Source organism: Ranitomeya variabilis, chromosome 4 (assembly GCF_051348905.1).
Source record: "Ranitomeya variabilis isolate aRanVar5 chromosome 4, aRanVar5.hap1, whole genome shotgun sequence".
NCBI classification, from domain to species: domain Eukaryota; kingdom Metazoa; phylum Chordata; class Amphibia; order Anura; family Dendrobatidae; genus Ranitomeya; species Ranitomeya variabilis.
The window spans coordinates 304,755,085-304,781,707 of record NC_135235.1 but is presented as its reverse complement, the minus strand read 5'-3'; the positions used below and the strand labels follow the sequence as shown (position 1 = coordinate 304,781,707).

General features: G+C 44.2%; 1 protein-coding gene across 9 annotated transcripts in view; it reads left to right on the top strand.

The window, feature by feature from the left end:
- Window positions 1-10,142: 10,142 nt before the first annotated feature.
- The window catches only part of ACOT7 (acyl-CoA thioesterase 7), a 218,064-nt gene continuing 201,583 nt past the window's right edge, over window positions 10,143-26,623 (top strand). Inside the window, exons 1-2 of one of the 9 annotated variants that reach the window (XM_077250330.1) lie at window positions 10,151-10,301; window positions 20,073-20,182. In XM_077250330.1, coding sequence (XP_077106445.1) covers window positions 20,130-20,182 — 53 coding nt within the window. In that variant the 5' untranslated portion in view covers window positions 10,151-10,301; window positions 20,073-20,129. Of the gene's footprint in view, window positions 10,302-13,978; window positions 14,063-20,072; window positions 20,183-26,076; window positions 26,227-26,623 lie in introns of those variants that run through there. The other 8 variants (XM_077250332.1, XM_077250331.1, XM_077250333.1 and 5 more) reach the window with 8 other exon arrangements.

The window sequence follows — 26,623 nt, the reverse complement described above, 5'->3', positions numbered from 1 at the left end:
TTTACCGACGGTAGACAGCCACAGTTCAGGGTACCAGCAACAGGTGATGGTGAGGTCCAGGCAGCTTGAAAACGAGTAGAATTCCCTTTGCCAGGTCAGATTGGGAGCCTTCCACTATGCGCTGAATAATAGTCCCTTGCTGCCTATGGCTTCCTTCAAGGTCCTCTCTTACTCTCTGTCCTGGGACAGTTCCTGCATGATAGGCAATGCAAGCTGTTTCATTGGGGTCTCTATCCACGGTGAGTCCGGGCTCTTTATGTTGCTGTACCTCAGGGTGTAATGTGGGCAAGTCACTTTCAATTTCTTGCCCTCCGGGTCTGCCGTGGGACCTGTAGTTCCACACAGTCTCGGGGTCCCGATGCCCGGTTTCTGTGCTTCAGCTTGGAAGGAGCCCAGTCACCGCTCTCCTCCAGCTCCTGACTTCTCCTATGTTCCATTTCTGCTACAGACTACTTAACTCCTCCTCCAGGCCAGAATGTATATCTAGGGAAGCTCCCCTGAAACTGGGTTTAGAGCTCCCCCTTCTGGCCTCGAGTCAGAAAGTGTTGCATGTACAGATTACATGTCAAAGGGATCCTCCTCGTTTCCAGGCATGGCATCACCCTCCCCGAGAGGAAGGCAATACCACTGTGGTACCTGAACTCCTGGGGTGCCACAAATGTCGGCTAACGTTATATACATACAGAATACGGATCCTGCCTGTGTGCGGCAGGTGTTTTACACGGACCCACAGTATTGTATTCTACCATCTGTGCTGCTGGTAAAAAACTGACATAAGATCACCATGGGTTTAAATAAGTATGTGTGGACTGGACACGTGTCTCCAGGACATATCCAGATGCCACAAGTACCAGAAACATGTACATGTGAAGGAGGCCTCAATTTTATTCTCAAGAGGAAAAGATGAATGGAGCCCTTTAAAGCTGCTAACTTTCCTTTCCTTTGAAGTGAGAATACCTGAAGCTGCTTCAGTTTATTGCAACCAAAAGTTGAATTTCAAAGGCTGAAAACCAGATTTATGATCTCCTACTGTAAGCAGGTTGCGGGATGCAGTGACGTAAGAAAGGCAGAGCAAGGGTTAACAATATAATTTAACAGTGAAGGTACTCCTCGCAGGGAGATAAACAGTTAAATAGAAAATGAAGGAAAGGGAAACAATGGCAATGCAGCAACAGTTCACTTAATAAACTTATGTGTCCTTGGTTTCCTCAGCTGCGGATGATCTGATGAGGGTTCTAGTTCCAACAACGGCCGGTGAAATGTCCTCAGAGGTGGCTCCACAGCTCACGGCCCGGCTTCTGGCGACAACAGGTGGTCTCTGGTCTCCGCCGTTGGGCCCCTAGTCCATAAACTCGTGCACCCAAATTCAAGGGAGCTGCCATAACCCCAATATCAAGTGAGGTCTCTGATGCGCTGGTCAGCAAGGGGGATCGCAGTGCCAGTTCCTATACACGGCCCACACTTCTATGCACTTGCGCGGCCCCAAACTAAACTGAGCCCACGTCCCTGACTCTGCTCACAGTCACGGTGCAGTGCTCATGGGGTGTCCTCTGCAGTCCGTCGTGGCGCTGATGCCTGGAACCCGGAATACGCTGCACACACTCCTGCTCTGCCTCTGCCGGCGGGAAACTGCCCGTTGCTGTGCGCGTTCTTTTGTTTGCCACACCCCCTGCTTCCGGGTGAAGATGTCTGTCCAGTTCCCTATTCTTTCCCCTGGACAACCTGGGATGCAGCCTCGACAGTATCAGACCCTTCGCAGTACAGGTGACCGCAGCCCGGTCTTCCTCCTTACACTGCACCGAAAAAAGAGGAGTTATAACCAGTTTGGCTTTCACACTGGTTGTCACCCACCTTTCCCAAGTCTGGCTACACGTGGTCCTCTCCAGGAGGGGAAATGTATGACCAGATAATTGCCATTCAGGGATTTAGCAGAGTTGGTGGACAAGCCTTAGGCCATATTCACACACTGAGTATTTGGTGAGTTTTTTTACCTCAGTATTTGTAAGCCAAAAATAGGAGTGGGTGATAAATACAGAAGTGGTGATGTGTTTCTATTATACTTTTCCTCTCATTGTTCCACTCCTGGTTTTGGCTTACAAATACTGAGGTAAAAAACTCACCAAATACTGAACGTGCGAAAATGGCCAAAAGGATAGAATAAGTGGGTGTATTGATAAGTATGTAAGGCCACGTGCACACATTGAGTATTTGGTCACTTTTTTACGTCAGTATTTGTAAGCCAAAACCAGGAATGGGTGATAAATAAAATACAGAAGTGGTGACGTGTTTCTATTATACTTTTCCTCTGACTGTTCAACTCCTCCTGGTTTTGGCTTACAAATGCTGAGTTAAAATACTCACCAAGTACTGAACGTGTGAACATGGCCTAAGGGTATGTGTCCACGTTCAGGATTACATCCGGATTAGCTGCGGATTGAACGCTGCGTACAACCGCAGCGTTCAACCCGCAGCGTCCAGATATTACAGCATAGTGGAGGGGATTTTATGAAATCTCGTCTCCACTATGTGTGCGAACACGCATCCGGCAGCCCTGCGTTTATGTACATGTGGTGCATCTTTTTACACAGTATGTCTGTTTACCTTGTGGCGACGCTCCATCGCCGCAAGGTAACTCACAGGGCTCTATGTATGTGGTGTGGAGATTCCGGATGTGTGCAATGAACGTGCAGCGCCCCAGAGTCTTAGTCGTTGCAGTAATGTCGTTCTTCCACCAGGGGGAGTGATATTATGTCTGGAGGTAATAAAGGAGATCTTCTTTACAGGTATCACATACCACACAATACACTTCACACTCCAGTCCGCCAGGGGGAGCCTTGCTCCTATCCACTAGGGCACTCCTCACATATAGGTAAAACTGGTGGGTTGGACAGGAAATTAGGCAGAAGCGAGCTGGGCTTCACCCATTGAGCTGCTATCTGAGCTCCTCTCAGGTAGTGGGTCCCTGACAGGGGTGGGATCCTGTCAAAGGCCAAGACAGAAGGCCACGGAGCTACGCCTGCTGTCATGATTCCCAATGGCAGGGAAACATCAGAACACAAAAATAACGGACGAGCTCTGGGTGATGGAATCTCGAGCTGACCGTGAGCTAAATCTACCACACAACTAATAGTGGCCAGGGAGCATACCTACGACTTCCTAGATGCCACGCGCCAGCCGGAGGACTAACTACGCCTGGTAGAGGAAGGAACAGACCTGGCTTACCTCTAGGGAAATACCCCAAAAGATGATAGCAGCCCCCCACATGTAATGACGGTGAGGTAAGAGGAAAAGACATACACAGGATGAAAGTAGATTTAGCAAAGTGAGGTCCACTTACTAGATAGCAGAAGGATACAAAAGAGGACTTCACGGTCAACTGAAAACCCTTTCAAAAAACCATCCTGAAATTACTTTAAGACTCCTGTGTCAACTCATGACACAGGAGTGGAAATTTCAGCCCGCAAGAGCTTCCAGCTACAGAGAATAACAAAACTGCAAACTGGACAAAAGATACAAAACAAAAGGACAAAGTCCACTTAGCTGATCAGCAGACTAGTAGCAGGAACATGCAACCGAAGGCTCTGGTTACAATGATGACCGGCAAGGAAATGACTGGAGAGCAAGGCTAAATAGGAAACTCCCAAACACTGATGGGAACAGGTGACCTGAGACAGCAAAGCACACACAAGTCACCAGTACGACCAGCAACCACCAGGGGAGCCCAAAAAGCGGATTCACAACAGTACCCCCCCCTTAAGGAGGGGGCACCGAACCCTCACGAGAACCGCCAGGGCGATCTGGATGAGCCCTATGAAAGGCACGAACCAAATCCGAGGCATGAACATCAGAGGCAGTTACCCAAGAATTATCTTCCTGACCATAGCCCTTCCATTTAACCAGATATTGAAGTCTCCGTCTGGAAACACGGGAATCCAAGATCTTCTCTACAACGTACTCCAATTCACCCTCCACCAGCACAGGAGCAGGAGGTTCAGTAGAAGGAACCACCGGTACCTCATATCTCCGCAACAACGACCGATGGAATACATTATGGATAGCGAAAGATGCCGGGAGGTCCAAACGAAAGGACACAGGGTTAAGTATCTCCAAAATCCTATAAGGACCGATGAACCGAGGCTTAAACTTAGGAGAAGAAACCCTCATAGGGACAAAACGGGAAGACAACCACACCAAGTCCCCAACACGAAGGCGAGGACCAACACGACGACGGCGGTTAGCAAACTGCTGAGTCCTCTCCTGGGACAACTTCAAATTGTCCACCACTTGTCCCCAAATCTGATGCAACCGATCCACCACCGCATCCACTCCAGGACAATCCGAAGATTCCACCTGACCAGATGAAAAACGAGGATGAAACCCTGAATTGCAAAAGAAAGGAGAAACCAAAGTGGCAGAACTAGCCCGATTATTAAGAGCAAATTCTGCCAACGGCAAAAAGGCAACCCAGTCATCCTGATCCGCAGACACAAAACACCTCAAATAAGTCTCCAAAGTTTGATTAGTTCGCTCCGTCTGGCCATTAGTCTGAGGATGGAATGCAGACGAAAAAGACAAATCAATGCCCAACCTGGCACAGAATGCCCGCCAAAATCTAGACACGAACTGGGTTCCCCTGTCAGAAACGATGTTTTCCGGAATACCATGCAAGCGAACCACATTTTGAAAAAATAGAGGGACCAACTCAGATGAGGAAGGCAACTTAGGCAATGGTACCAAATGAACCATTTTAGAAAAACGGTCACACACCACCCAGATGACAGACATCTTCTGAGAAACAGGGAGATCAGAAATAAAGTCCATAGAGATGTGCGTCCAAGGCCTCTTCGGAACAGGCAAGGGCAACAATAACCCACTAGCCCTAGAACAACAAGGCTTGGCCCGAGCACACACCTCACAAGACTGCACAAAAACACGCACATCCCGAGACAGGGAAGGCCACCAGAAGGATCTAGCCACCAAATCTCTGGTACCAAAGATTCCAGGATGACCTGCCAGCGAAGAAGAATGAACTTCCGAGATGACTCTACTGGTCCAATCATCAGGAACAAACAGTCTACCAGGCGGACAATGATCAGGTCTATCCGCCTGAAATTCTTGCAAAGCACGTCGCAGATCTGGGGAGACAGCAGACAAAACCACTCCATCCTTAAGGACACCAGCAGGTTCAGAATCCCCAGGAGAGTCAGGCTCAAAACTCCTAGAAAGAGCATCTGCCTTAACATTCTTAGAACCCGGTAAGTATGAAACCACAAAATTAAACCGAGAAAAAAACAACGACCATCGTGCCTGTCTAGGATTCAGGCACCTGGCAGACTCTAAATAAATCAGATTCTTGTGATCAGTCAAAACCACCACCTGATGTCTGGCACCCTCAAGCCAATGACGCCACTCCTCAAATGCCCACTTCATGGCCAAAAGCTCCCGATTACCAACATCATAGTTTCGCTCGGCGGCCGAAAATTTTCGAGAAAAGTACGCACAAGGTCTCATCACTGAGCAGTCGGAACTTTTCTGCGACAAAACCGCCCCCGCTCCGATCTCGGAAGCATCGACCTCAACCTGAAAGGGAAGAGAAACATCAGGCTGGCGCAACACAGGGGCAGACAAAAAGCGGCGCTTAAGCTCCCGAAAGGCCTCCACAGCAGCAGGGGACCAATTGGCAACATCAGCACCCCTCTTGGTCAAATCCGTCAGAGGTTTAGCAACGCCAGAAAAACCAGTTATAAATCGACGATAAAAATTAGCAAAGCCCAAGAATTTCTGAAGACTCTTAAGAGAAGTAGGCTGCGTCCAGTCACAAATAGCCCGAACCTTGACAGGGTCCATCTCAATAGAAGAAGGGGAAAAAATTTACCCCAAAAAGGAAATCTTTTGAACCCCAAAAACACACTTTGAACCCTTTACACACAAAGAATTCTCCCGCAAAACCTGAAAAACCCTCCTGACCTGTTGAACATGAGACTCCCAGTCATCAGAAAAAATCAAAATATCATCCAAATACACAATCATAAATTTATCCAAATATTCACGGAAAATATCATGCATTAAGGACTGAAAGACTGAAGGTGCATTAGAAAGGCCGAAAGGCATTACTACTCAAAATGGCCCTCAGGCGTATTAAATGCGGTTTTCCACTCATCCCCCTGCTTAATTCGCACCAAATTATACGCCCCACGAAGATCAATCTTAGAGAAACAAATCAGTCAGCAAAGGCAACGGATACTGATATTTGACTGTAATTTTATTCAGGAGTCGATAATCAATACAAGGCCTCAGAGAGCCATCCTTTTTAGATACAAAGAAAAAAACAGCTCCTAAAGGAGATGAAGAAGGACGAATATGTCCCTTTTCCAGGGACTCCTTAATATACTCTCGCATAGCAGCATGTTCAGGTACAGATAAGTTAAACAAACGACCCTTTGGAAATTTACTGCCAGGAATCAGATCTATGGCGCAATCACAATCTCTGTGGGGAGGGAGTGAACCAATTTTTGGCTCCTCAAAAATATCACGATAATCAGACAAAAATGCCGGAATCTCAGAGGGAATAGATGACGAAATGGAAACCAAAGGTATGTCCCCATGAGCCCCCCGACATCCCCAGCTTAACACAGACATTGTTTTCCAGTCAAGGACTGGGTTATGAGATTGTAACCATGGTAATCCAAGCACCAAAACATCATGCAAATTGTACAACACAAGGAAGCGAATCACCTCCTGATGGTCTGGAGTCATACGCATAGTCACTTGCGTCCAGAATTGTGGTTTATTACAAGCCAAAGGCGTAGAATCAATACCCTTCAGAGGTATAGGGACTTCCAGAGGCTCTAAATCAAACCCACAGCGCCTGGCAAAGGACCAATCCATAAGACTCAGAGCGGCGCCAGAGTCCACATAGGCATCCACGGTAATAACTGATAATGAACAAATCAAGGTCACAGACAGAATAAATTTAGACTGCAAAGTGCCAATTGAAATAGACTTGTCAACCTTCCTTGTACGTTTAGAGCATGCTGATATAACATGAGCAGAATCACAATAGAAGCATAACCCATTTTTACGCCTATAATTCTGCCGCTCGCTTCTGGACAGAATTCTGTCACATTGCATTTTCTCTGGCGTCTCTTCAGAAGATACCGCCAAATGGTGCACGGGTTTGCGCTCCCGCAAACGCCGATCAATCTGAATAGCCATTGTCATGGACTCATTCAGACCTGTGGGCGCAGGGAACCCGACCATAACATCTTTAACGGCATCAGAAAGGCCCTCTCTGAAATTTGCCGCTAGGGCGCACTCATTCCACTGAGTAAGCACAGACCATCTACGAAATTTTTGGCAGTATATCTCAGCTTCATCTTGCCCTTGAGATAGGGCTATCAAAGCTTTTTCAGCTTGAATCTCCAAATTAGGTTCCTCATAAAGCAACCCTAAAGCCAGAAAAAACGCATCCACATTGAGCAACGCAGGATCCCCTGGTGTCAATGAAAATGCCCAATTTTGAGGGTCACCTCGCAGCAAAGAGATTACAATCTTAACCTGCTGGACAGGATCTCCAGAGGAGTGAGGTCTGAGAGAAAGGAACAATTTACAATTATATTTGAAATTCAGGAACCGAGATCTATCTCCGGAAAACACCTCTGGTGTAGGAATTTTAGGTTCAGACATCGGAGTATGTATAACAAAATCTTGTAAATTTTGAACCTTGGTAGCAAGATTATTTAAACCTACAGCTAAACTCTGAGGGTCCATCTTTAAACAGGTGAGATCAGAGCCATTCAAGGATTAGAAGGAGAGAAAGGCAAAGGCTGTAATTAGAGCTGAAATACAACTGATCCAACTATGGAGCAAGCATAGGGGGAAGGAAAAAAAAAAAAAGTCTACAGACTTCTTTTTTCTCTCCTTTCTTCTGCCAATAACTTTAACACGGGCCGGTCATACTGTCATGATTCCCAATGGCAGGGAAACATCAGAACACAAAAATAACGGACGAGCTCTGGGTGATGGAATCTCGAGCTGACCGTGAGCTAAATCTACCACACAACTAATAGTGGCCAGGGAGCATACCTACGACTTCCTAGATGCCACGCGCCAGCCGGAGGACTAACTACGCCTGGTAGAGGAAGGAACAGACCTGGCTTACCTCTAGTGAAATACCCCAAAAGATGATAGCAGCCCCCCACATGTAATGACGGTGAGGTAAGAGGAAAAGACATACACAGGATGAAAGTAGATTTAGCAAAGTGAGGTCCACTTACTAGATAGCAGAAGGATACAAAAGAGGACTTCACGGTCAACTGAAAACCCTTTCAAAAAACCATCCTGAAATTACTTTAAGACTCCTGTGTCAACTCATGACACAGGAGTGGCAATTTCAGCCCGCAAGAGCTTCCAGCTACAGAGAATAACAAAACTGCAAACTGGACAAAAGATACAAAACAAAAGGACAAAGTCCACTTAGCTGATCAGCAGACTAGTAGCAGGAACATGCAACCGAAGGCTCTGGTTACAATGATGACCGGCAAGGAAATGACTGGAGAGCAAGGCTAAATAGGAAACTCCCAAACACTGATGGGAACAGGTGACCTGAGACAGCAAAGCACACACAAGTCACCAGTACGACCAGCAACCACCAGGGGAGCCCAAAAAGCGGATTCACAACAGCCTGCCCCATGTGCGGCAGCATCCTAAGGAAGAGACATCAGAAGGGAATTGTCTTGTAGTGAGTGAGAAACGAAGTCATAGCACAAGGAGAGGAATCCAGAAGGAGTTCTGCCCTGCAAAAGGCTGCCTCCTTCTGAGGCGCAGAATCTGGTAGCCAGAACACCAAGGGAGTAAGGATCTCTACGCTTTACTTCAGAGACTGGCAGGGCAGTTAATTGCACATTGGCTGCCCGACCTCATACCCAGGAGGCACGGTGGCAACTTGTGGGGGCTGGGGCATGCTAGAGTCCCTGTAAAAAGCCTCAGGCCATCAGTCATACAGGTTTTGTCATATCCTATCCATCAGGGGGACAGAGAGAGAAAGACATAACATCTTCAGCAGTTGTGAGGACCTTACCGAGACGCACAGCAGGGAGGTACTACAACACCCAGGCGCTAGAGGAAGGTTACTGATTTCCACCTGGATAAGGGGACTCTGGATTTGCCTTCTGACCGGCCGGACTCTGCCTACCCTGTGGTCTGTACCCTGGACTGTGGATGCTGAAGCCTTCAGTAAAGTTAAAGAGACTGCAACCTTGTGTCCTCGTTATTCACTGCGCCTCACATCATCCACCACCTGCACTCTGGGAAGCCCTGGGGATACACTTCACCTGTGGGAAGGTATACCATCTAGCTGCCATCACATCACCAGCGGACCCCTAAGCAGCATCGGTCACCCTGACCGAATACCACAGGTGGCGTCACGAACACTATTCCCATAGAAACTCCTTTTATTGGACGCCCCTCAAAGGGCCACGGATCGGGTCAGGCCACCGTGACATCCCCATCAAGATCCGAGGGACCCGGTTCCGAGTACCCCATTGCCCTTACGTGAGGGCGCGCCAACTTCATCCGGAATAACCGTGCGTACAGAAGGGGGCGGTGCTTTTGGCAGAGCGGGTTTTCCGCTCCGTCCAAAGCGCCGTCATTACGGACCGTGGACACGCACCCTAAGGGTTCAGTCAGACGGCTGTATAAATCAGAGTGAGATCAGAATGCTGTGCACAGACCGGTCGGCGGTTCTCTCTACCAGAGAGTGACAGCTTCATGTATTTCTATGCAGATGTCACGTTCCTGTAGGCGAGCTGCCGGCCGGTCCGTGCACTGCGTTCCGATCTCTATTTATATGTTCATCTGACTGCGCCCTTTTGGGAGCTTGTTATATTGGTTGTTACCCAACTTTCCCAGAAACAGATGGACAATATTTAGCAATTCACTTTTATTGATTACCCCCTTTTCTCTGGTACATCAGGGTCAGATTTTGGTGCTTTTCTAATATCAGTCAAGAGCAGGCAATGCATGGACTTAGTGCACAGCTGCCATGGCCTTGCTGCAAGGGACTAGTATACCCAGCAGGCAGAGGCGTGTCCTCTCATTCCCTTACAGGAGGATGATCAGAGTTTTGGATGCAGGAGGAGGACCCAGCTTCTGTCATCCAGCCGCTCTCCTCCTCCTATACCTCCCTCCCTTTCCAGGACCAGCATCCAGGAACAACCAGACCCCTTCAGCAGCTGCAGCAGCCCATCATCCACCAGAAAAGGCACAATGTCTCAGCAGCACCCTGCTATCCAGATCAGCAGGTAAAGCAGCAGGAGGTGACATGGCCGCATACACATAGAGCATGCTGGAGGGAGAGCCGGCCATTCATTGCCTGCAGTGCACGTGGGAAGCCGGCACAGCAGTGATGCGATGGAGGGAGGGAGCTGTGACTCTGCAGAAAGCAGTGAGGCCTCCTGTGCTGGAGAGAGGAACTAGGGCACAGGTCTCCTGTACTGAACGCCCTACCCACCAGGGGGCACTGTGCTAATGAGTCAGTGCAGATCTGTTGCATAATATATGCCTGGGGGCACAGGAGTGTTTGCTATTATATTCCAATGCACCTTGTGTGACACATTGTTTAATATTGTGCTCCAGTTTCCATATTTGTATCATGAATGAGCTCAGTTTTTGTGAATGACTGCAGGCTTGGCTGGGGATGGGGCTGTGTCATCTGTTTAGCCCTTTTTCTATAAATATTATGTGGAGCGAGTGGGGGGCTCCTCACTTGTACCCCTATATGTTGACTTCATGCAATACTGTCGGATGATGAGCTGTTCATTAGGATAGTAGCCATGTATTGTTTGATTGACAGAGGACGTTCTGGCGTTCGGCTTCCATCGGCATCTGCACGTTTGATCATCGTTGATCGGTTAAAATACCTATTATCGTTCTTGACTACACTATTTAGGGATCGTCCATGTGACTATTTTCGGTCCATGGAAAAAACAGACCGCATCAATGTTATTCAATGGAGCAGCACAGAAGAGCACTTTTTTTTTCTCCTCTGGCCAAATCTGCAAGTGGGAAAAAAAATAAATTGCAGCATGCGCTAGTTTCTCACTCCTTGGAGTCTATAGGTACGTGACAAAGAACTGAATGTCCTACAGAAACACAGTGTAGCCTCACAGTTTTATCACTACATTGCAATTCTGTAACATAGGGGGGGAAAAGAGGAAAGCGCTCCTTGTGCGGATCAGTAGGGCTATAGCAGACATGGGTGAGTGCAGTTGCTCACCTGAAACTGTTGTGCAGACACGGGTTACGCTTTCTAATGGCCACAGCTGTGCTTGTGCAGACACGGGTTACGCTTTCTAATGGCCGCAGCTGTGCTTGTGCAGACACGGGTTACGCTTTCTAATGGCCGCAGCTGTGCCCTCTGGATCTCGGATGATAGGGGTCCAGGATAGAACTAGTAGCACAATTGAAAAAAATACAAATAGTGTTACCAAATGACAGAGAGAATAAAATATTTCTGTAATAGAGCTATGCGTTTCGTAGAAAAGAAGTTATGCCTGAGGAAGGAGCTGGAGGAGCTGGAGCAGCTCGTAGATGCGTAGCTCTATTAAAGAAGAGTTTTATTCTCTCTATCTCCGTTATTTGGTAGCGTTATTTGTAGCCCAAGTACATTTTTCAATTGTGCCACTATGATGAGTATTTGGTAAGGTTTCGATGTTGCAGATTTTCTGCACCAATAGGCTAAATTACTTGTGCTTTTGAGTGGCGTCTTAGTATTATTTGTTATAATCTTGATTTACAGCTGCAGTTTTGTCTTTTTGGTATTTCATGCTTTTAGGCCTTGTTCACACATCTGTGTTTAAACACATATGTGGGAAAAAACTGTGTCAGTGTTTGATCTGTGCGTCCATTTTTGTCATCAGTGTTGGAAAAAACAAAAACAAAAAAAACAACTGATAGAACACATTTATGAAGCATTGAAGTGTGAAAGAGGCCTAAATAAAACTGCTTTGTTTTCAAAACTTATTGGTTTTCATCGGGGGTCTCTGGCTCCAACACGCCTGCCCATCAAGAGTGGAGTTGTTTGTGCTAGTCTTGATGAGTTGGGGCCAAAAAATTTTAAGAAACAATGTTCATTTGGATAAATAATGTATTTAAAATAAAAAGCATATTTTTTTATTGTTATATGTAAAATTAAGTTATTTAATTTGTGCTATAAGTTGTGCTCCATTTGAATAAACCCCCCAAAAAGATAGTAAACTCTGAGGAAAAGGGGTGAGGAGTAGGGTTTTGCCTTGCTTCCATGCCCTTATACTTTATAATTTTTTTTTTTTGTCTTAATACGTACCCTAAATTAGTGTTATTTAAAAGTGATAAGTACACCCTCCTAGCTAGAGAAAAATGAAATTATGGAATTTAAAATTCATTTTTATTGGAGTTCCAAAAACCGTGCTTTCTTGGCAAATTTCATGACTCCGTCTCCCATACAAATCAGTGAACTGAGTTGTAGGTTTTTGTCTGCCTCTCGACTTGCTGGGACCTGCATCTGTAACATAGGGCATTTACAAGACAAAGCTAAATACGGTAACTTTTTTCTTATTTGGTTCAACACTTCTAATTAGATGTTGACATTCTGATTTGGTGCAGAATCTGTGCATCTGTTTGCTTCTATAGATTTTAATGAGGTTTGTGAATATCGTATATGTCGATTTATATGAATTTTACTTTGTAGGAATCGAACTTTGCATTTCTTCAAGTAAATAGCCTCGTAATGATATGGTTGTGATGACATAATGTGGACTTTCCACCCAGGCAACTTGGATGAACAATCTGTAGGAAGGTCGATCTTGTGCAAGCCTGGCTAGTCTTTTCTGGCGTTATCTTGGTTGTATCAAGCCATTGGGTAGCTGGTCTTCTTCTTTGTCTTGTTCCTTCTATTCTCATCATGATCTTCTCCAGTGATTGCTTTCTTTTGTATGATGTGTCCAAAGTAAACAAATCGTACCTTGGTGATCCCTGCTTCTAGTGACATGTCTGGCTTGATTTGTTCCAAAATTGATTTGTTTCTTCTTCTTGTCATCCATGAGATTTCAAAGGTGTAGATAATTCTTCTGTCTTGTTTCTTTGTGGTCCAGGTTTCGCATCCATATGTTACTACAGAAAAGACCAAACTATATACGAGTCATGTCTTTCTCCAGTGAAATGTTCTTTGATTTTGAAGGCCTTGTCTAGTGACTTCATTGTTGTTTTGCCCATAGCTATTCTCTTCCGGTGTAGATGTTATACAGCGCACCTTTTTTCTGCTTGAGGTGCCACTCTCCGCCAGTAACATGTCACTTTAAGTGAGATTTCAATTTTGGGCTCTCTCTCCAAACTGTTGGGCAGGTTTCACATATCCGACATTAATGGTCGAAGTGGATTTTGACCTAAACTCCGGAGCCTTAATTATATCTATGTGGTTGTTGAGTTTGGGTCACTAGGTCCGCTGCCGGTGAACCCATCTTGGACCATACGTGAACCGTGTGTGAAACTGGCTTAAGCCAAAGTTTAGACTTGCGACTTGGAGGCCCCATACACTATTTCCCGTGTGCTGTTACTACAGGGAAGCTGAACATGTTATAGGGTTCCTGATTATAGGGATGGCAGACTCTCGGGACCAGAGTGTGCGGCTGCATGTATTTCTCGGGTCCTGAGTGTCGGCGGCAGTGCCGGGACTGGATGCGAGAGACTCAACGCGAGTTTCTCGCATTGAACTCGCAAGTGTGACCCTGGCCTAATTCTTACTTTTCTGAGACTCTCTTAAGCCAGAACATTTGATACTCTGCATATTAAAGGGATATCACTGTAAATGAATTTTTTACGACATTATCTGCTGCACTTTGTTTTGTAGATATGTCGCCCCCTGCCTTCAGTGCTTAGTATTAAGCAGGATTGTTGAGAAAGTTTGGGAGCAATGAGGCCTCCGTAGCCCACACCAGAGTGGGAGGGTGAGAGGATACTGAGACTGCGAGAAGTGTTAGCGTGACAGAGAGAATGGAGATCAGCCCAGAGGAGGCTTAGGAGAGCAGTAAGTAGTTGGAGGCAATGCGGAATATGTCTCAGTTCAGTTTAGGTCAGGCCTGTTGACCAGCCATGGTATTGCTATACATGATGGTATCTTTCGCTTTTGCAAACTTTTCTCCTTGTGCAGAATTTCTCTTACACAGTAGCTAGCATTGCCATTATTAATAGCTATGTGCCCCTCATACTAAAAAAGGCTTAGGCCCCCCTGCAAATCCTTCTCAGCTTGCAGAAATAGTTTAAGAATTACGGTACTCCTATGGTGAAGGTCATCCCATGGCACAGAGGACACCACTTCTTCTGCCAGATAGAGGTACTGTCTATAGCGAAATGTTTTATAGGATCTGAAATAATTTTATAGTAAGCATACGCTGCGAAACATTCTACTGTAGGATTAATCTAATTCTGGGTTTGTCCTTATAGCAACAAATATGACAATTTTACGTGTTCAGTATTGAACCATAGACATGGCCATCGTCAAAGTTGTAGGAAAAGCGTCTTCTATTGGATGCCTCAACACGCAGCACATTTGCAGATTTGCAACATTTTAATATGTCATTTTATTAGTCGGAAAATTTCACCTTAAAATTCCTTTTAAAGGGAGAAATCCAGTGAGAAGATCTCATTGGTGAAGTCTGTATCGGCAGATCACCACTGATTTTCTGAATGGAAAGATACAATCCACCTCCTATCTGCGCTGGCGAAACCTATCCTTGTAAGAAAATAGCCAATTAGTCATTTATCGCCAAAACAATCTGCAAGGAATGTTGTCAGTCTTGAAGCAAATAAATCTTAGCAATCATGGTCTCGGATTTCACCAATATAATATTCTCACTCAACTTTTTAAAGAAAAAAAAAAGTTTAAATAAAACTTTTAAACTCGGGCAAACTTTTTTTTATTATGTCCGGTACTTATTTTTGCATTTATAACTTCTACACCGTTTAAATTTTGTAACCATTTTTCAATACTAATTTTCACCTATAAGACACAAGATTAAATGAAAAATCGTGTTTAATTTCTATTTCTTAAACTAATAGTACACATGAAAATATAGCAACTTTGTAATAAATTTTTATGAGGAAAGTCTGCTTCTTTTGCCTCCTGGGCTGATCATTCATTTTCCAAATTTCCAATTCATGGGTAAACTATGTATTCAGAGGAGACTGATTTTTACATTACTGAGATAGGACATGACAGTTGGTGCTGATGAGATTCTATGTAGATGGGAGTGAAGTTCGGAGGTAGAGCTTAACCCTTCACATCCCTATCCTATCTACATAGAACATGAGTCGCTGCTGATAATATTCTATGTAGACGGGAGGGGGATGTGAAGGGGGGAGCTCTGCCTCTAGCTCTGAACTTCACTCCCATCTACATAGAATCTCATCAGCGCCAACTATCATCTCCCATCTCCCTAATGTAAAAATCATCTTTCTTCACTGAATACAGATTTTACTTGTGAACTGAGAAGTTAAAAATGAATGATCAATCCTGGCAGAGAAAGAAGCGGACTTCTGTTCTAAGATCTATTACAAAGTTGCATATTTTTGTGTATTATTGATTTATTAAATAAAAATTTAAATTAATCTTACACTTTCAATTCTAGATCTTTCATTGCCAAATGCACATTTATATTACCCAGCCGGAGTCATCTAGCTGCTATTGCTGGTGTAACATGTATAATAGTAGAATGATGGAAATGTGTGATGAGGCTTTCATAACTATTACCCATCTCCGTTACTTCAGGGAGACCATGCTCTGAACCTATGAGGCCATTACAATTAATAAAACAATACATATCCACATATTAGTCACTATCAAGGGATAGTAAGTGCTTCCCCACCGTCCCCATGGGGCACATAATGAGCGGAGTCTACCGAAGAGCATGTAATGTCATAGACTGTAACACTCTGTGGATAAAGATCTGTTCTTATTAAACCAGAGTCCTAAACTGTATTTATAAATATCCAGAAAATAAGAACTTGTCATCACGTTGTGTATCCACATACTATTAGCTCTGACTAAGCAGTGTTGGCCATATGGGGGGGGGGGGGGGGCACACAGTATTAACAAGGGGGATTTTAACATTCCGTTATTACGGTAATTTATTTGTACATTACCAGGAGGAGTAACCGGAACCTCACAACACAGCAGCCTAATAAAATATGCTTTGTTCATTCATAAAAACACCTCGTTTTATTACCCCAACATAGTGATGCAACAAACTAAGCAGTTCAGGCACATGTATGTATAACGCTTAGTGAGTGCAGCTCTGGAGTATAATACAGGATGTAACTGAGGATCAGTAATATAATGTATGTACACAGTGACTGCATCAGCAGAATAGTGAGTGCAGCTCTGGGGTATAATACAGGGGGTAACTGAGGATCAGTACAGGATCAGTAATGTATATACACAGTGATTGCACCAGCAGAATAGTGAGTGCAGCTCTGGAGTATAATACAGGATGTAACTCAGGATCAGTACAGGATCAGTAATGTAATGTATGTACACAGTGACTGCACCAACAGAATAGTGAGTGCAGCTCTGGAGTATAATACAGGATGTAACTCAGGATCAGTAATGTATGTACACAGTGACTGCACCAGCAGAATAGTGAGTGCAGCTCTGGGGTATAATACCGGATGTTACCCAGGATCAGTACAGGATCAGTAATATGATGTATGTACACAGTTACTGCACCAGCAGAATAGTGAGTACAGCTCTGGAGTATAATACAGGATGTAACTCGGAATCAATAGAAATAAGTAATATATTACAAAAGTAAATGATGATGAAAGATGGACAATACCACTGACAAATTCTGACTATTAAATATATTTATTGCATCATCTACAACTCCTGTTCTACTTAACCAGTTCAAAACTGGCACATTTTACCCCAGTTCTGACTAGTCACAATTTTGGGTCTTATGATACATGCATTTTTATCAGCTCTAAAAATTGTTCTCATTAGGATATTTACTAGTTTGTGCCTCTGTTTTCACTATACATTTGGCTTAATTTTTTATGCCAGTTTTATATTTTTTTTTGCTGATATCGGGTTAAAATGTAAAGGAAAAATAGGAAATAAGTGTCCATTATCTGGACCACTAAATATTTTAAATTGTGCTCACCATTTCATAAAATTATATTTTTATGTATTGGATAAAGATTTTTTTCTACAGAGGCACTGTTCACAAACTACAACTTAGACTGCCACTGTCTTTTTCTTTAATTTTTTTTAAAGGGAACCTGTCACCCCCCCACCCCGGCGTTTGTAACTAAAAGAGCCACGTTGTGCAGCACTAATGCTGCATTCTGACAAGGTGGTTCTATTAGTTCTGATCCCTGCCAACGCTGCAATAATCGCTTTTATAATATGCCCCTCATACCGTGAAATCGCCACGGGGGCAGGTCTTTTTTCCCTAACACAGACGCACCACAGCCGTCACTCATGGCCTCTGCCCGCCGGGCGCCACCTCCTCGTCCTTCATTAGCGTCCCCTGCGCCTTAATTTTTTTTTTCCGAGCATGCGCAGTTGCGCTGCCTTCCGAACATACAGCGCAGGCGCCGGGGATGCTAATGAAGGAGGAGGAGGCAGCGCCTGGCGCGCAGAGGCCCTGAGTGATGGCTGTGGTGCATCTGTGTTAGGGGGGAAAGACCTGCCTCCCTGGCGATTTCAAGGTATGAGGGGCATATTACAAAAGCGATTATTGCAGCGTTGGCAGGGACCGCAACTAAAAGAGCCACCTTGTCAGAATGCAGCATTAGTGCTGCATAAGATGGCTCTTTTAGTTACAAACGCCGGGGGGGGGGGGGGGGGGGGGGTTGACAGGTTCCCTTTAATCATTAACTTCACACACACTTCCCCTTATGATGTCTTCAAAGACCTTTTTAAGGGGTGCATTCTAACATATTAATACATTATTCTTCTGTAACTGGGGCTTGTCTTTATGCTCCAATTACCAAGGAATTTCAGCTACCTGCATAGCAGAGCTTACCGTCTTCAAAGACCCGTCAGCTGCTGTTCCCTTCCTGCACCCAGGAATCACATGACTGCTGGGTCCGGAGGATGAAGCACTGTCAGTGCTTCCTAATCTGTGTACACTGATTTTGCACCATGTATACAAAGATTGAAAAAGTAAACATGGATGTAATAAACCAGGATTATATTCTCTGTGGGGAGTCTGGCTGTGCTTGACAGCCAGCTACCTGCACCCACAAATACACAATCTTGTGCAACCTTATTACACTGCAGTGACATTTTAGACCGTCATTGCATGAAGTGGAGGCCAGATGATTATAGTCTATAGGCAGTCCTGAATAGTTAGAAATGATCTGTTTGTTCAAATAATTTTAGTTAAACACCTTCCAAGAATCCCTGAACTTCCCTGATTTATGCCACCTTTTTCTGTTTTGTGCTTCATTGCTCCATTGAAAATATATCCATATTAATTGCTATTGGAACACATGTGAAAACTCTGCTTGCAGATCAACTATGCATTTCTTCAGAGTCTTTTCTGGTGCTGTGCGCTTTCACCCTTCCCTCCCAGAATCTGCCAATCGTAACTCAGCAGCAGATCTAGAAGTCTCTGACACTGCTGAGCTGTGATTGGCACCATCTGCGGGAGAGAGGGGTGAAGGCGCACTCCCCCAGAAAAAATGAACACTCAGTTGGTCTGCAAGTGGAGACTTCACATATTGTCTCACAAAGCAAAAAAAGTGAATATCTCTGTAATAGTGATGCTAAACAAAATGGAAAAAAGTGGTAGAGTTCAGGGGAACTCAGCGATTTTTAGAAGGTATTTAACTCAGTTATGTGGAGTAAGTTATAGGTCTTCTTTAATAGTGTTGTAAGCTCTACACAGGATGAAGTATTTGGAAATTTTATTCTTGCAATTGCTATGCATGAAAAATTTTGTTTTGTCACCTATGTTTTGTGTCTCCAGATGTTTTTATACTTGCTATATATTGCAGAACAACCTAAAATGAAAACAGTTTGCATACTTTTACTATGCATTGTACTGTAGACCATACGTTTTCACTTTCCATATATTGTAGTGTACACTGATACTTAGCCCCCTATCCGTGTAGTGCAGATATAGGTTGCTTACACTTTCCTAACATTGTAGTGTAAACTGATATGACCATAGTTTGCTGACTCTTCCCATTCATTGTAGTGTCCACACTTTGCGTAGACTTCCTGTTCATTGTAGTGTCCACACTCTGCGTAGACTTCCCATTCATTGTAGTGTCCATACTTTGCGTAGACTTCCTGTTCATTGTAGTGTCCACACTATGCGCAGACTTTCTGTTCATTGTAGTATGCACACTATGCGCAGACTTCCCGTTCATTGTAGTGTCCACACTTTGCGTAGTCTTCCCGTTCATTGTAGTGTCCCCACTTTATGTAGACTTCCCGTTCATTGTAGTGTGCACACTATGCGTAGTCTTCCCGTTCATTGTAGTGTCCACACTTTGTGTAGACTTCCCGTTCATTGTAGTGTGCACACTATGCGTAGTCTTCCCGTTCATTGTAGTGTCCCCACTTTATGTAGACTTCCCATTCATTGTAGTGTGCACACTATGCGCAGATTTCCCGTTCATTGTAGTGTCCACACTTTGCGTAGACTTCCTGTTCATTGTAGTGTGCACACTTTGCATAGTCTTACCGTTCATTGTAGTGTCCACACTATGCGTAGACTTCCCGTTCATTGTAGTGTCCACACTATGCGTAGACTTCCCGTTCATTGTAGTGTGCACACTTTGCGTAGACTTCCCGTTCATTGTAGTGTCCACACTATGCGTAGTCTTCCCATTCATTGTAGTGCCCATACTTTACGTGCACTTCCATTCATTGTAGTGTGCATACTCTGCGTAGACTTCCCATTCATTGTTGTGAAATATTACAGTAAGTTAAATATTACTCACCTCATCAGTTGCTTATGATTTCCTGCCTGCATTAGTGCAAAGGTGATATTTCTGGACTGCAAAACGTCTTTCATCTTATTCAGCTCATAGGATTCTCCAAAACTCTTGACCGTTCCTTGTGACCCACCATACTTTTGGGGATGCGGCTTCCAGGTATTAGACGCCTTTTGGAAGGACTTCTGTTCCACTCCAGGTAAACGCTCTTCATTGAATTCCTCTTGCGCAGTTACTGATCCCAGTGTGAGAAATGCTGAACAAAAGGAGATGGTGCCTAGGGTTTGTGCAAATATATAGCTTTCAGGTTTGTATGTATCATAGTCTCAAATCATCCAGTCATCTGGAGCGATCAGCATGTCACGCGTGTTTGGACTTCTGGGCATCGCCAGGGTGAAGGCTTATGTACCGTTCTTTTATGGTAAAGTAAGGTATGGTCCCTGCCATGGGATTTTTGTGTGTTGCTGTATACAGTATGTGTGTGAAATACATTATGTGCTGCTGTGGTGTCCAACCTGTGTCTCCCCAGCTGTTAGCTACAACTCTAAGCCACACGGAAAGCCATGGTTCCCACAGATGATCAAATTATAGCAAACTCTTAGGGTATGTGTCCACGTTCAGGATTGCATCAGGATTTGGTCAGGATTTTACATCAGTATTTGTAAGCCAAAACCAGGAGTGGGTGATAAATGCAGAAGTGGAGCATATGTTACTATTATACTTTCCCTCTAATTGTTCCACTCCTGGTTTTGGCTTACAAATACTGATGAAAAATCCTGACCAAATCCTGATGCAATCCTGAACGTGGACACATACCCTTACTTTCAGGTCTTTATGGGGTTTTAACCTCCAAAGTATAAAGAAATGCTGACTTACAGAAGGGGTGCACAACCGGGGGGCCACATGCAGCCTAAGATGCCCCTCCATGCAGCCCTCAACTCTTTGCTCACAGCCATGACTGTGTCTGGTCATATGTATTTTCCATGACGTGGAGAAGACCAGTGGTGCGTATAACCATAGGGATAGGTATTTATGAATGGGGTGCCGTTTGGTCATTTTTCATATTTTTGACAGAATGGGGAGTCCTCCTGTAGCATAAGATGAGGTGAAGAAATGGCCTTGCAGAATCTAACTTTATTCATTGTTGTCTATTGGAGAAGGGAAACTTTTGGCTGCTTCAGTATCTGCATAAACTACAGTGGAGTGAGCTAAATGCATGGTCTCCTTCTTTCTGGGCTGTAAACCCATGAGAATGGAACATCTACCTTCCTGATAGGTGGGAGCCCTAAAAATGCACTGATTAGATATGTGGCACAAACGGGCGTCGGTGCAGCAGCCAGATGGAGCACATGGAACACGGAAATGTAAGATGATGAAAACTAGAAGTTTAATAAAGTCATAGAAACCACAGACAGATGACAGAGTTACTGAACACCTCTGACAGATAGCAGAGTTACTGAAGTACAGTACGTTGGCAAACAGGAAGCATCAGGGAGTCCCAAGCAGGTAGCAGACAAAACTCTGGAGTAACAAGAAAGTCTATTTCCATGGAAGCTGCATGCAGTCAGGAAGACGTCCTGAAAACCACAGGCTGACTCGTAGAAAAGGCCCTAGAAGACCAGGGACAAGTAGCAGACAGGATTCTGGAGAAAGAAGAAAGTCTGAGTATCTTGGAAGCTGCAGACAGCTAGGGAGACATTTTGGATACTGCAGGTAGGTTGATGCTGGAAATCTCAGGGAAGTGGGTGAAGTCCTCCATAGACAGGTAGAAAGGTGACTGGAAACCACAGACAAGTAACTCAGGGACTGGAAACCACAGACAACTAAAGAGAGCTACTACTCGTCTTGGAGCAATACCAAGACTCAGATGTGTCTCTAGGGAGCATTTATTTAGGCCTTGGAAATACAATACAGGGATCACGCCATGCTATTTGCAATTCCCAACATGGAAGACCAGAATATCAAAGGGACCGGGGCATGTGCGTAGCAGAAGCCACTGTTGGGGATCCATCACGAGTATCTATTTAAGGGAACCTGTCACCAACTTTGTCATATAATCACTAAAACTATCACCTTAGGCATCATTTACGTCACTCAAAGAAGCAGGACGGTGAGCAGCAGCCGGGGGAGGGATGGAGAGACCCAAAACCCATCAGACCGGATTGACCCGATTTCCATACAGCACGGAAGAACTTAACAAGGCTTTTGGGGGGGAGTCGAGGTTATATAAGCATTTATGGAACGCAGCACAGGTGCTGAATATAGGGATAGTTTTATTTGATATATGACAAAACTGGTGACAGGTTCCCTTTAACGTTTACTTTAGGAGCTTTCCTGCCTGATGTGAATATAATCTTACAGTTACAGATTTTTCCATATGGAATTTATATAATTTCTTGTTTATACCGCTGGAAAACAGTTTAGCAATAAAAGGGACAGGCGCCTTCTCTCCTCCCATAATTAAGAATCTCTGCATGCTCCTAAGGTCAGGACAGGAGATTACCGGTAGTCTAGCTTACTTGCATTTCAGTTTTGAGACATAGGATTAAAGGGGTTCTCTGATTTTGGAAAATCTGTTCCCCCAGCTGCAACTTCGCAAAGTAAGCTTTACTCATCCTCCCCAGGTCCCTGCTCTTGCTTCTGGTACCTGTTAATGTCTGCAGCTTTAACGACAGCACTGCAGCCAGTAACTGAGCACACTGATCGGCTGCAGCCCTGTCAATGTGACGTTAGTGCTGCAGACAATCAGACACAAGAAACCGTGGCAGAGACTTGGGACCTGAGGTGGGTGAGTAATGTACAGTTGTATTGTTGCAGTCATGGGTCAAGGGTTTTCTGAAACCGGGTCAATGGTTTTACAAAACCGGAGCAAGCATTTGAGTTGTAAACCTCTTTGTGGGCTAAGTGATTATTGCATAGGATAGATTTTATAGCTGCTTCTTGTTGTTTTACCTTTTGTTATATTAATAACCTGAAAATGGCTGGATATAGAATGTATTCAATTATTGAAGTCCTGTTGTGCCACAGGACAGTTCAGCGAGTTTCTCTACACCCGCTCAGCGTCCCATCGCGATGGACGGCCTGGATCCCCCGCTCACGACTCCTACTAGTCCCACAGTCTCGGTCCTCTTTAGGTCCGTATCTTCAGCATTTATCAAACTCAGGGTTTCTCATGACACGTCGTCCTATCCAAGGACCACTTTAAGATAGAGGGCAACTCTGCCTATTCTGTCAGTTCCTAGTCGCGCTATCTCATTGTCCCTTTGTCTCCTTTACTGAAGCTCACCCAAACATCAGCACTGCACACCTGTCACTTCTTCAGACTCTACCTTCTCTGACTAACTTCAGGAAGCAGGTCACTTGCCCTAGCCCTAAATCCTCCCACTGCGGGCTGGTCCCAAGATTAATGCTCTCCCTGACCCCGCAGTCTGTTGCCCTTTCACCTACATACTATGCAAGCACTCCCTTATGTCCTAACCTATGTCTTTCTTGCATCACATCACTGTAGGTTATAATACCTTACATTATCACATTACATCAGCAACCATCCGACCCTTCACATGAGACGAGATGTACCCAAGACACAGGACATTGTTCAGATTACACAGCGGTGATGTCTTCGTGTGTGTGTGGGGGGGGGGGGGGAGCAGGGCAATATGTTCATCTCCTTACATTTCACAATAAGATATATGTAGGGAATGAAATACGGACCCTAGAGGTAAGGGGGCCACTGCCATCTGCAATGCAGGTGGAATTGTGCATTATGATGCGTTATTGGACTGCCAAGGGCCTATATATTCTTGCACAGGGGCCTCTTCTGTCTGTGTCTGCCAGTGGATATATGGTTAGATGAGTCCAGTGACCCAATGGTGCACTGCAAAGTATATTCCATGGAAAGTCCTCGGATCCTCAGTCAGTGACTCTCATAATAGTCTGTTTACAACTTCATATTAAGAAAATGTTCCCAGCCTCCTGGTGTAGGTCGCTCCCCACCTGCTGTCTGAAGGTGAGAAAAATCCCCTGGATGCATTACAGAGAACAAATGGGGGAAAAAAATAAATATGAGAAAATTCCGAATTTACTTTGTACGACGCTCAAAAATGTCAGACGAGAACCCCGCCAAGAATACTGGATGTTTAAAGGGGATGTCCGCTTTTCTTTTTTTAAATCGAAAGACATATAAGAGTTGCAATCTGAGTGAGCTCACTGACAAATATGCAGTTAACTCATTCTGCAGCCAGCAATAGACAGCCAGACATTCATGTATACATGAGACGGGAAAGACCGAATAAGCAAACTTTGGCCACAGCACAGGATGAGCAGCGAAAGATTGCTCTATACTGACCCCATTCACCTGCATTTATGCATCACCAGTGTAGAATGATCTTTGGCAGAGTGACCTGTGTCATGGCCAAAGTCATCATTCAGCCTCCGTTTTCAATAGAACTATTCCCTTAGTTTCTTCTTGTATCGATTATTTTAATAATACATTTCCCATTCTTGGACTTCAATGAAAAAAATCAAAATCGAAAATAAATGACGAATAATGAATCGGGCCTAGATGATTGTAAAATATCCTGTAAATCAGGTACTGATGGCGGCATTACACCTCTTTTGTTTAACTATGTGGAAATTAATCATATGTTAGTTTGCCTATTTGACCACATAATTCCAGATGATTGTTGATCTGAATGTTTGCACCCATTAAAATAAAACACTACTAATGTTCCACTACTGTGCTGTTCCAGTGGTGTCGGCACTCACGTTCCCGGGGCTCGTATGAGGTTATGTCGTGTAAGCCCTGTGCCCAATCAGCGCTGGCGTTACTGTCCTCGTCTTGCTGCGACTAGCCCGCTCTATGGGCTTTTCAATCATTGAAATACCTTCCACAGCCAGTAAATAAGGTAGCACTGTTCTTTCAAAAAACAAACAAAAAAAGATTAATTCTTAATTTTGTGTTTTTTGTTTTTCATTTGCACTTTTTATTCTCTTCATTTGCGCCTTTCTTTAAGGCCATTTTACATGTGTTTGTGTTGTTTTTTTTTTTTTTGTTTATTTGTTATTGTGTGTTATGTTTTAGGTTTTTCAAATGCAGCTAATTCTTCATTTTTGATTTTATTTTTTTTTTTTAAAGTCGCATTTCTTGTGTGCTAATGTACTCCAGTCTGCCCCCCCTGGGGTGATTCTATATACAGATTTGTATGCAAATTTTATCAGAAAGTGTGACTTTTAGCGCAAAGAAGGTTAAAGGGAATCTGTCACCAGGTTTTTGTCACCTAATCTGAGAGCAGCATAGTGTAGGAGCAGAGACCCTGATTCCAGTTGATGTCACTTACTGGGCTGCTTGTTGTAGTTTTTGATTAAAATCAGTTTTAACAGCAGGAGATTATCACTTGAGGACTAGTAAACCTGCTGCCATATAGTCCTCCATATTCATGAGCTCTGTATAACCTCACCCCCACCAATGATTTGCTGCCTATGCACAGTGTACACATAAAGCAGCCAATCAGTGGTGTGGGTGGGGTTATACAGGGCTCAGTATTCTGAGAACTTCTGGATCTGCAGCAGATAAAACAGGGATTTTATTAAACCTGCAGCAAGCAGCTCATTAATTGGCACACCGCTGGAATCAGGGTCTCTGCCCCTACATTATGCTGTTCTGAGATGGGGTAGCAAAAACATGGTGACAAATTCAATTTAAAGACAAAAAGAACAAAAACAATTTTTGAACTATTTCCTGCAAATAGTATCAATGAATATAACAGTACATGAAAAAAAATTTAAGTCATTAAATGATGACTCCGACTCTTACCCTTTTGTGTATTAGTATTGCACAGGATACAGTATGCTGTATATAAATATTGCAGACTTTTTCTGATAATATAACCTGATCTAAAATAGCAAATTCATGGTCATGCTGTTTCTATTCTTGTAACAAAAAAAAAAAAGTACAGGAAGACGTCTCGATCCGTCACGCTGATAACTTGGCTACTGAGTTGCCATGGTAACAGTGGGTGCGATGCTATTGGCTGCGCTGTCGCCCTGGTTTGCAGGTTGCGCCCCCCCCCCCCCACCATTCATGTCCTGCACATGTGGTCACCAGCACAGTGACATCACGCTGACATCACAGGTACATACATATTCACAATGGGCAGGAGACCTCATTCATCCCCTGTCCGGGCTGCCCGCATGTTGCCTCACCACCAGCAGGCTTCCTGACCAGATGGAAGAGGTCCTTGCAAGGTAGTGTGCGGAGCCTCGGCTGCTGTCTGGTCTGTGTGGTAATTGCATGGTGTATGGGGTGAGGATGCTGGGAGGATTACTTCTTTGATAGTTAGACAGCTACAGGTTATTAAAGGCGATGTTGGCTTTTTGCATTCCATTTTTCGTTTGGAGGGTCCTCATAAAAAGGCTGATTACATAGTGAGGACCCCCACAGATCAGCAATCCTTAACCCCTTAGTGACAGGGTCATATTATTTAAATCTGACCAATGCTTCAACATATCACATTGATTTTGAGACTTTTTTTGTGACACATTGCACTTTATGATAATGGTAAATTTATGTTGATATTTTCTGTGTTTTATTTATAAAAATACCAGAAACATTACAAAAAATTTAAAAAATGTGTACATTTCA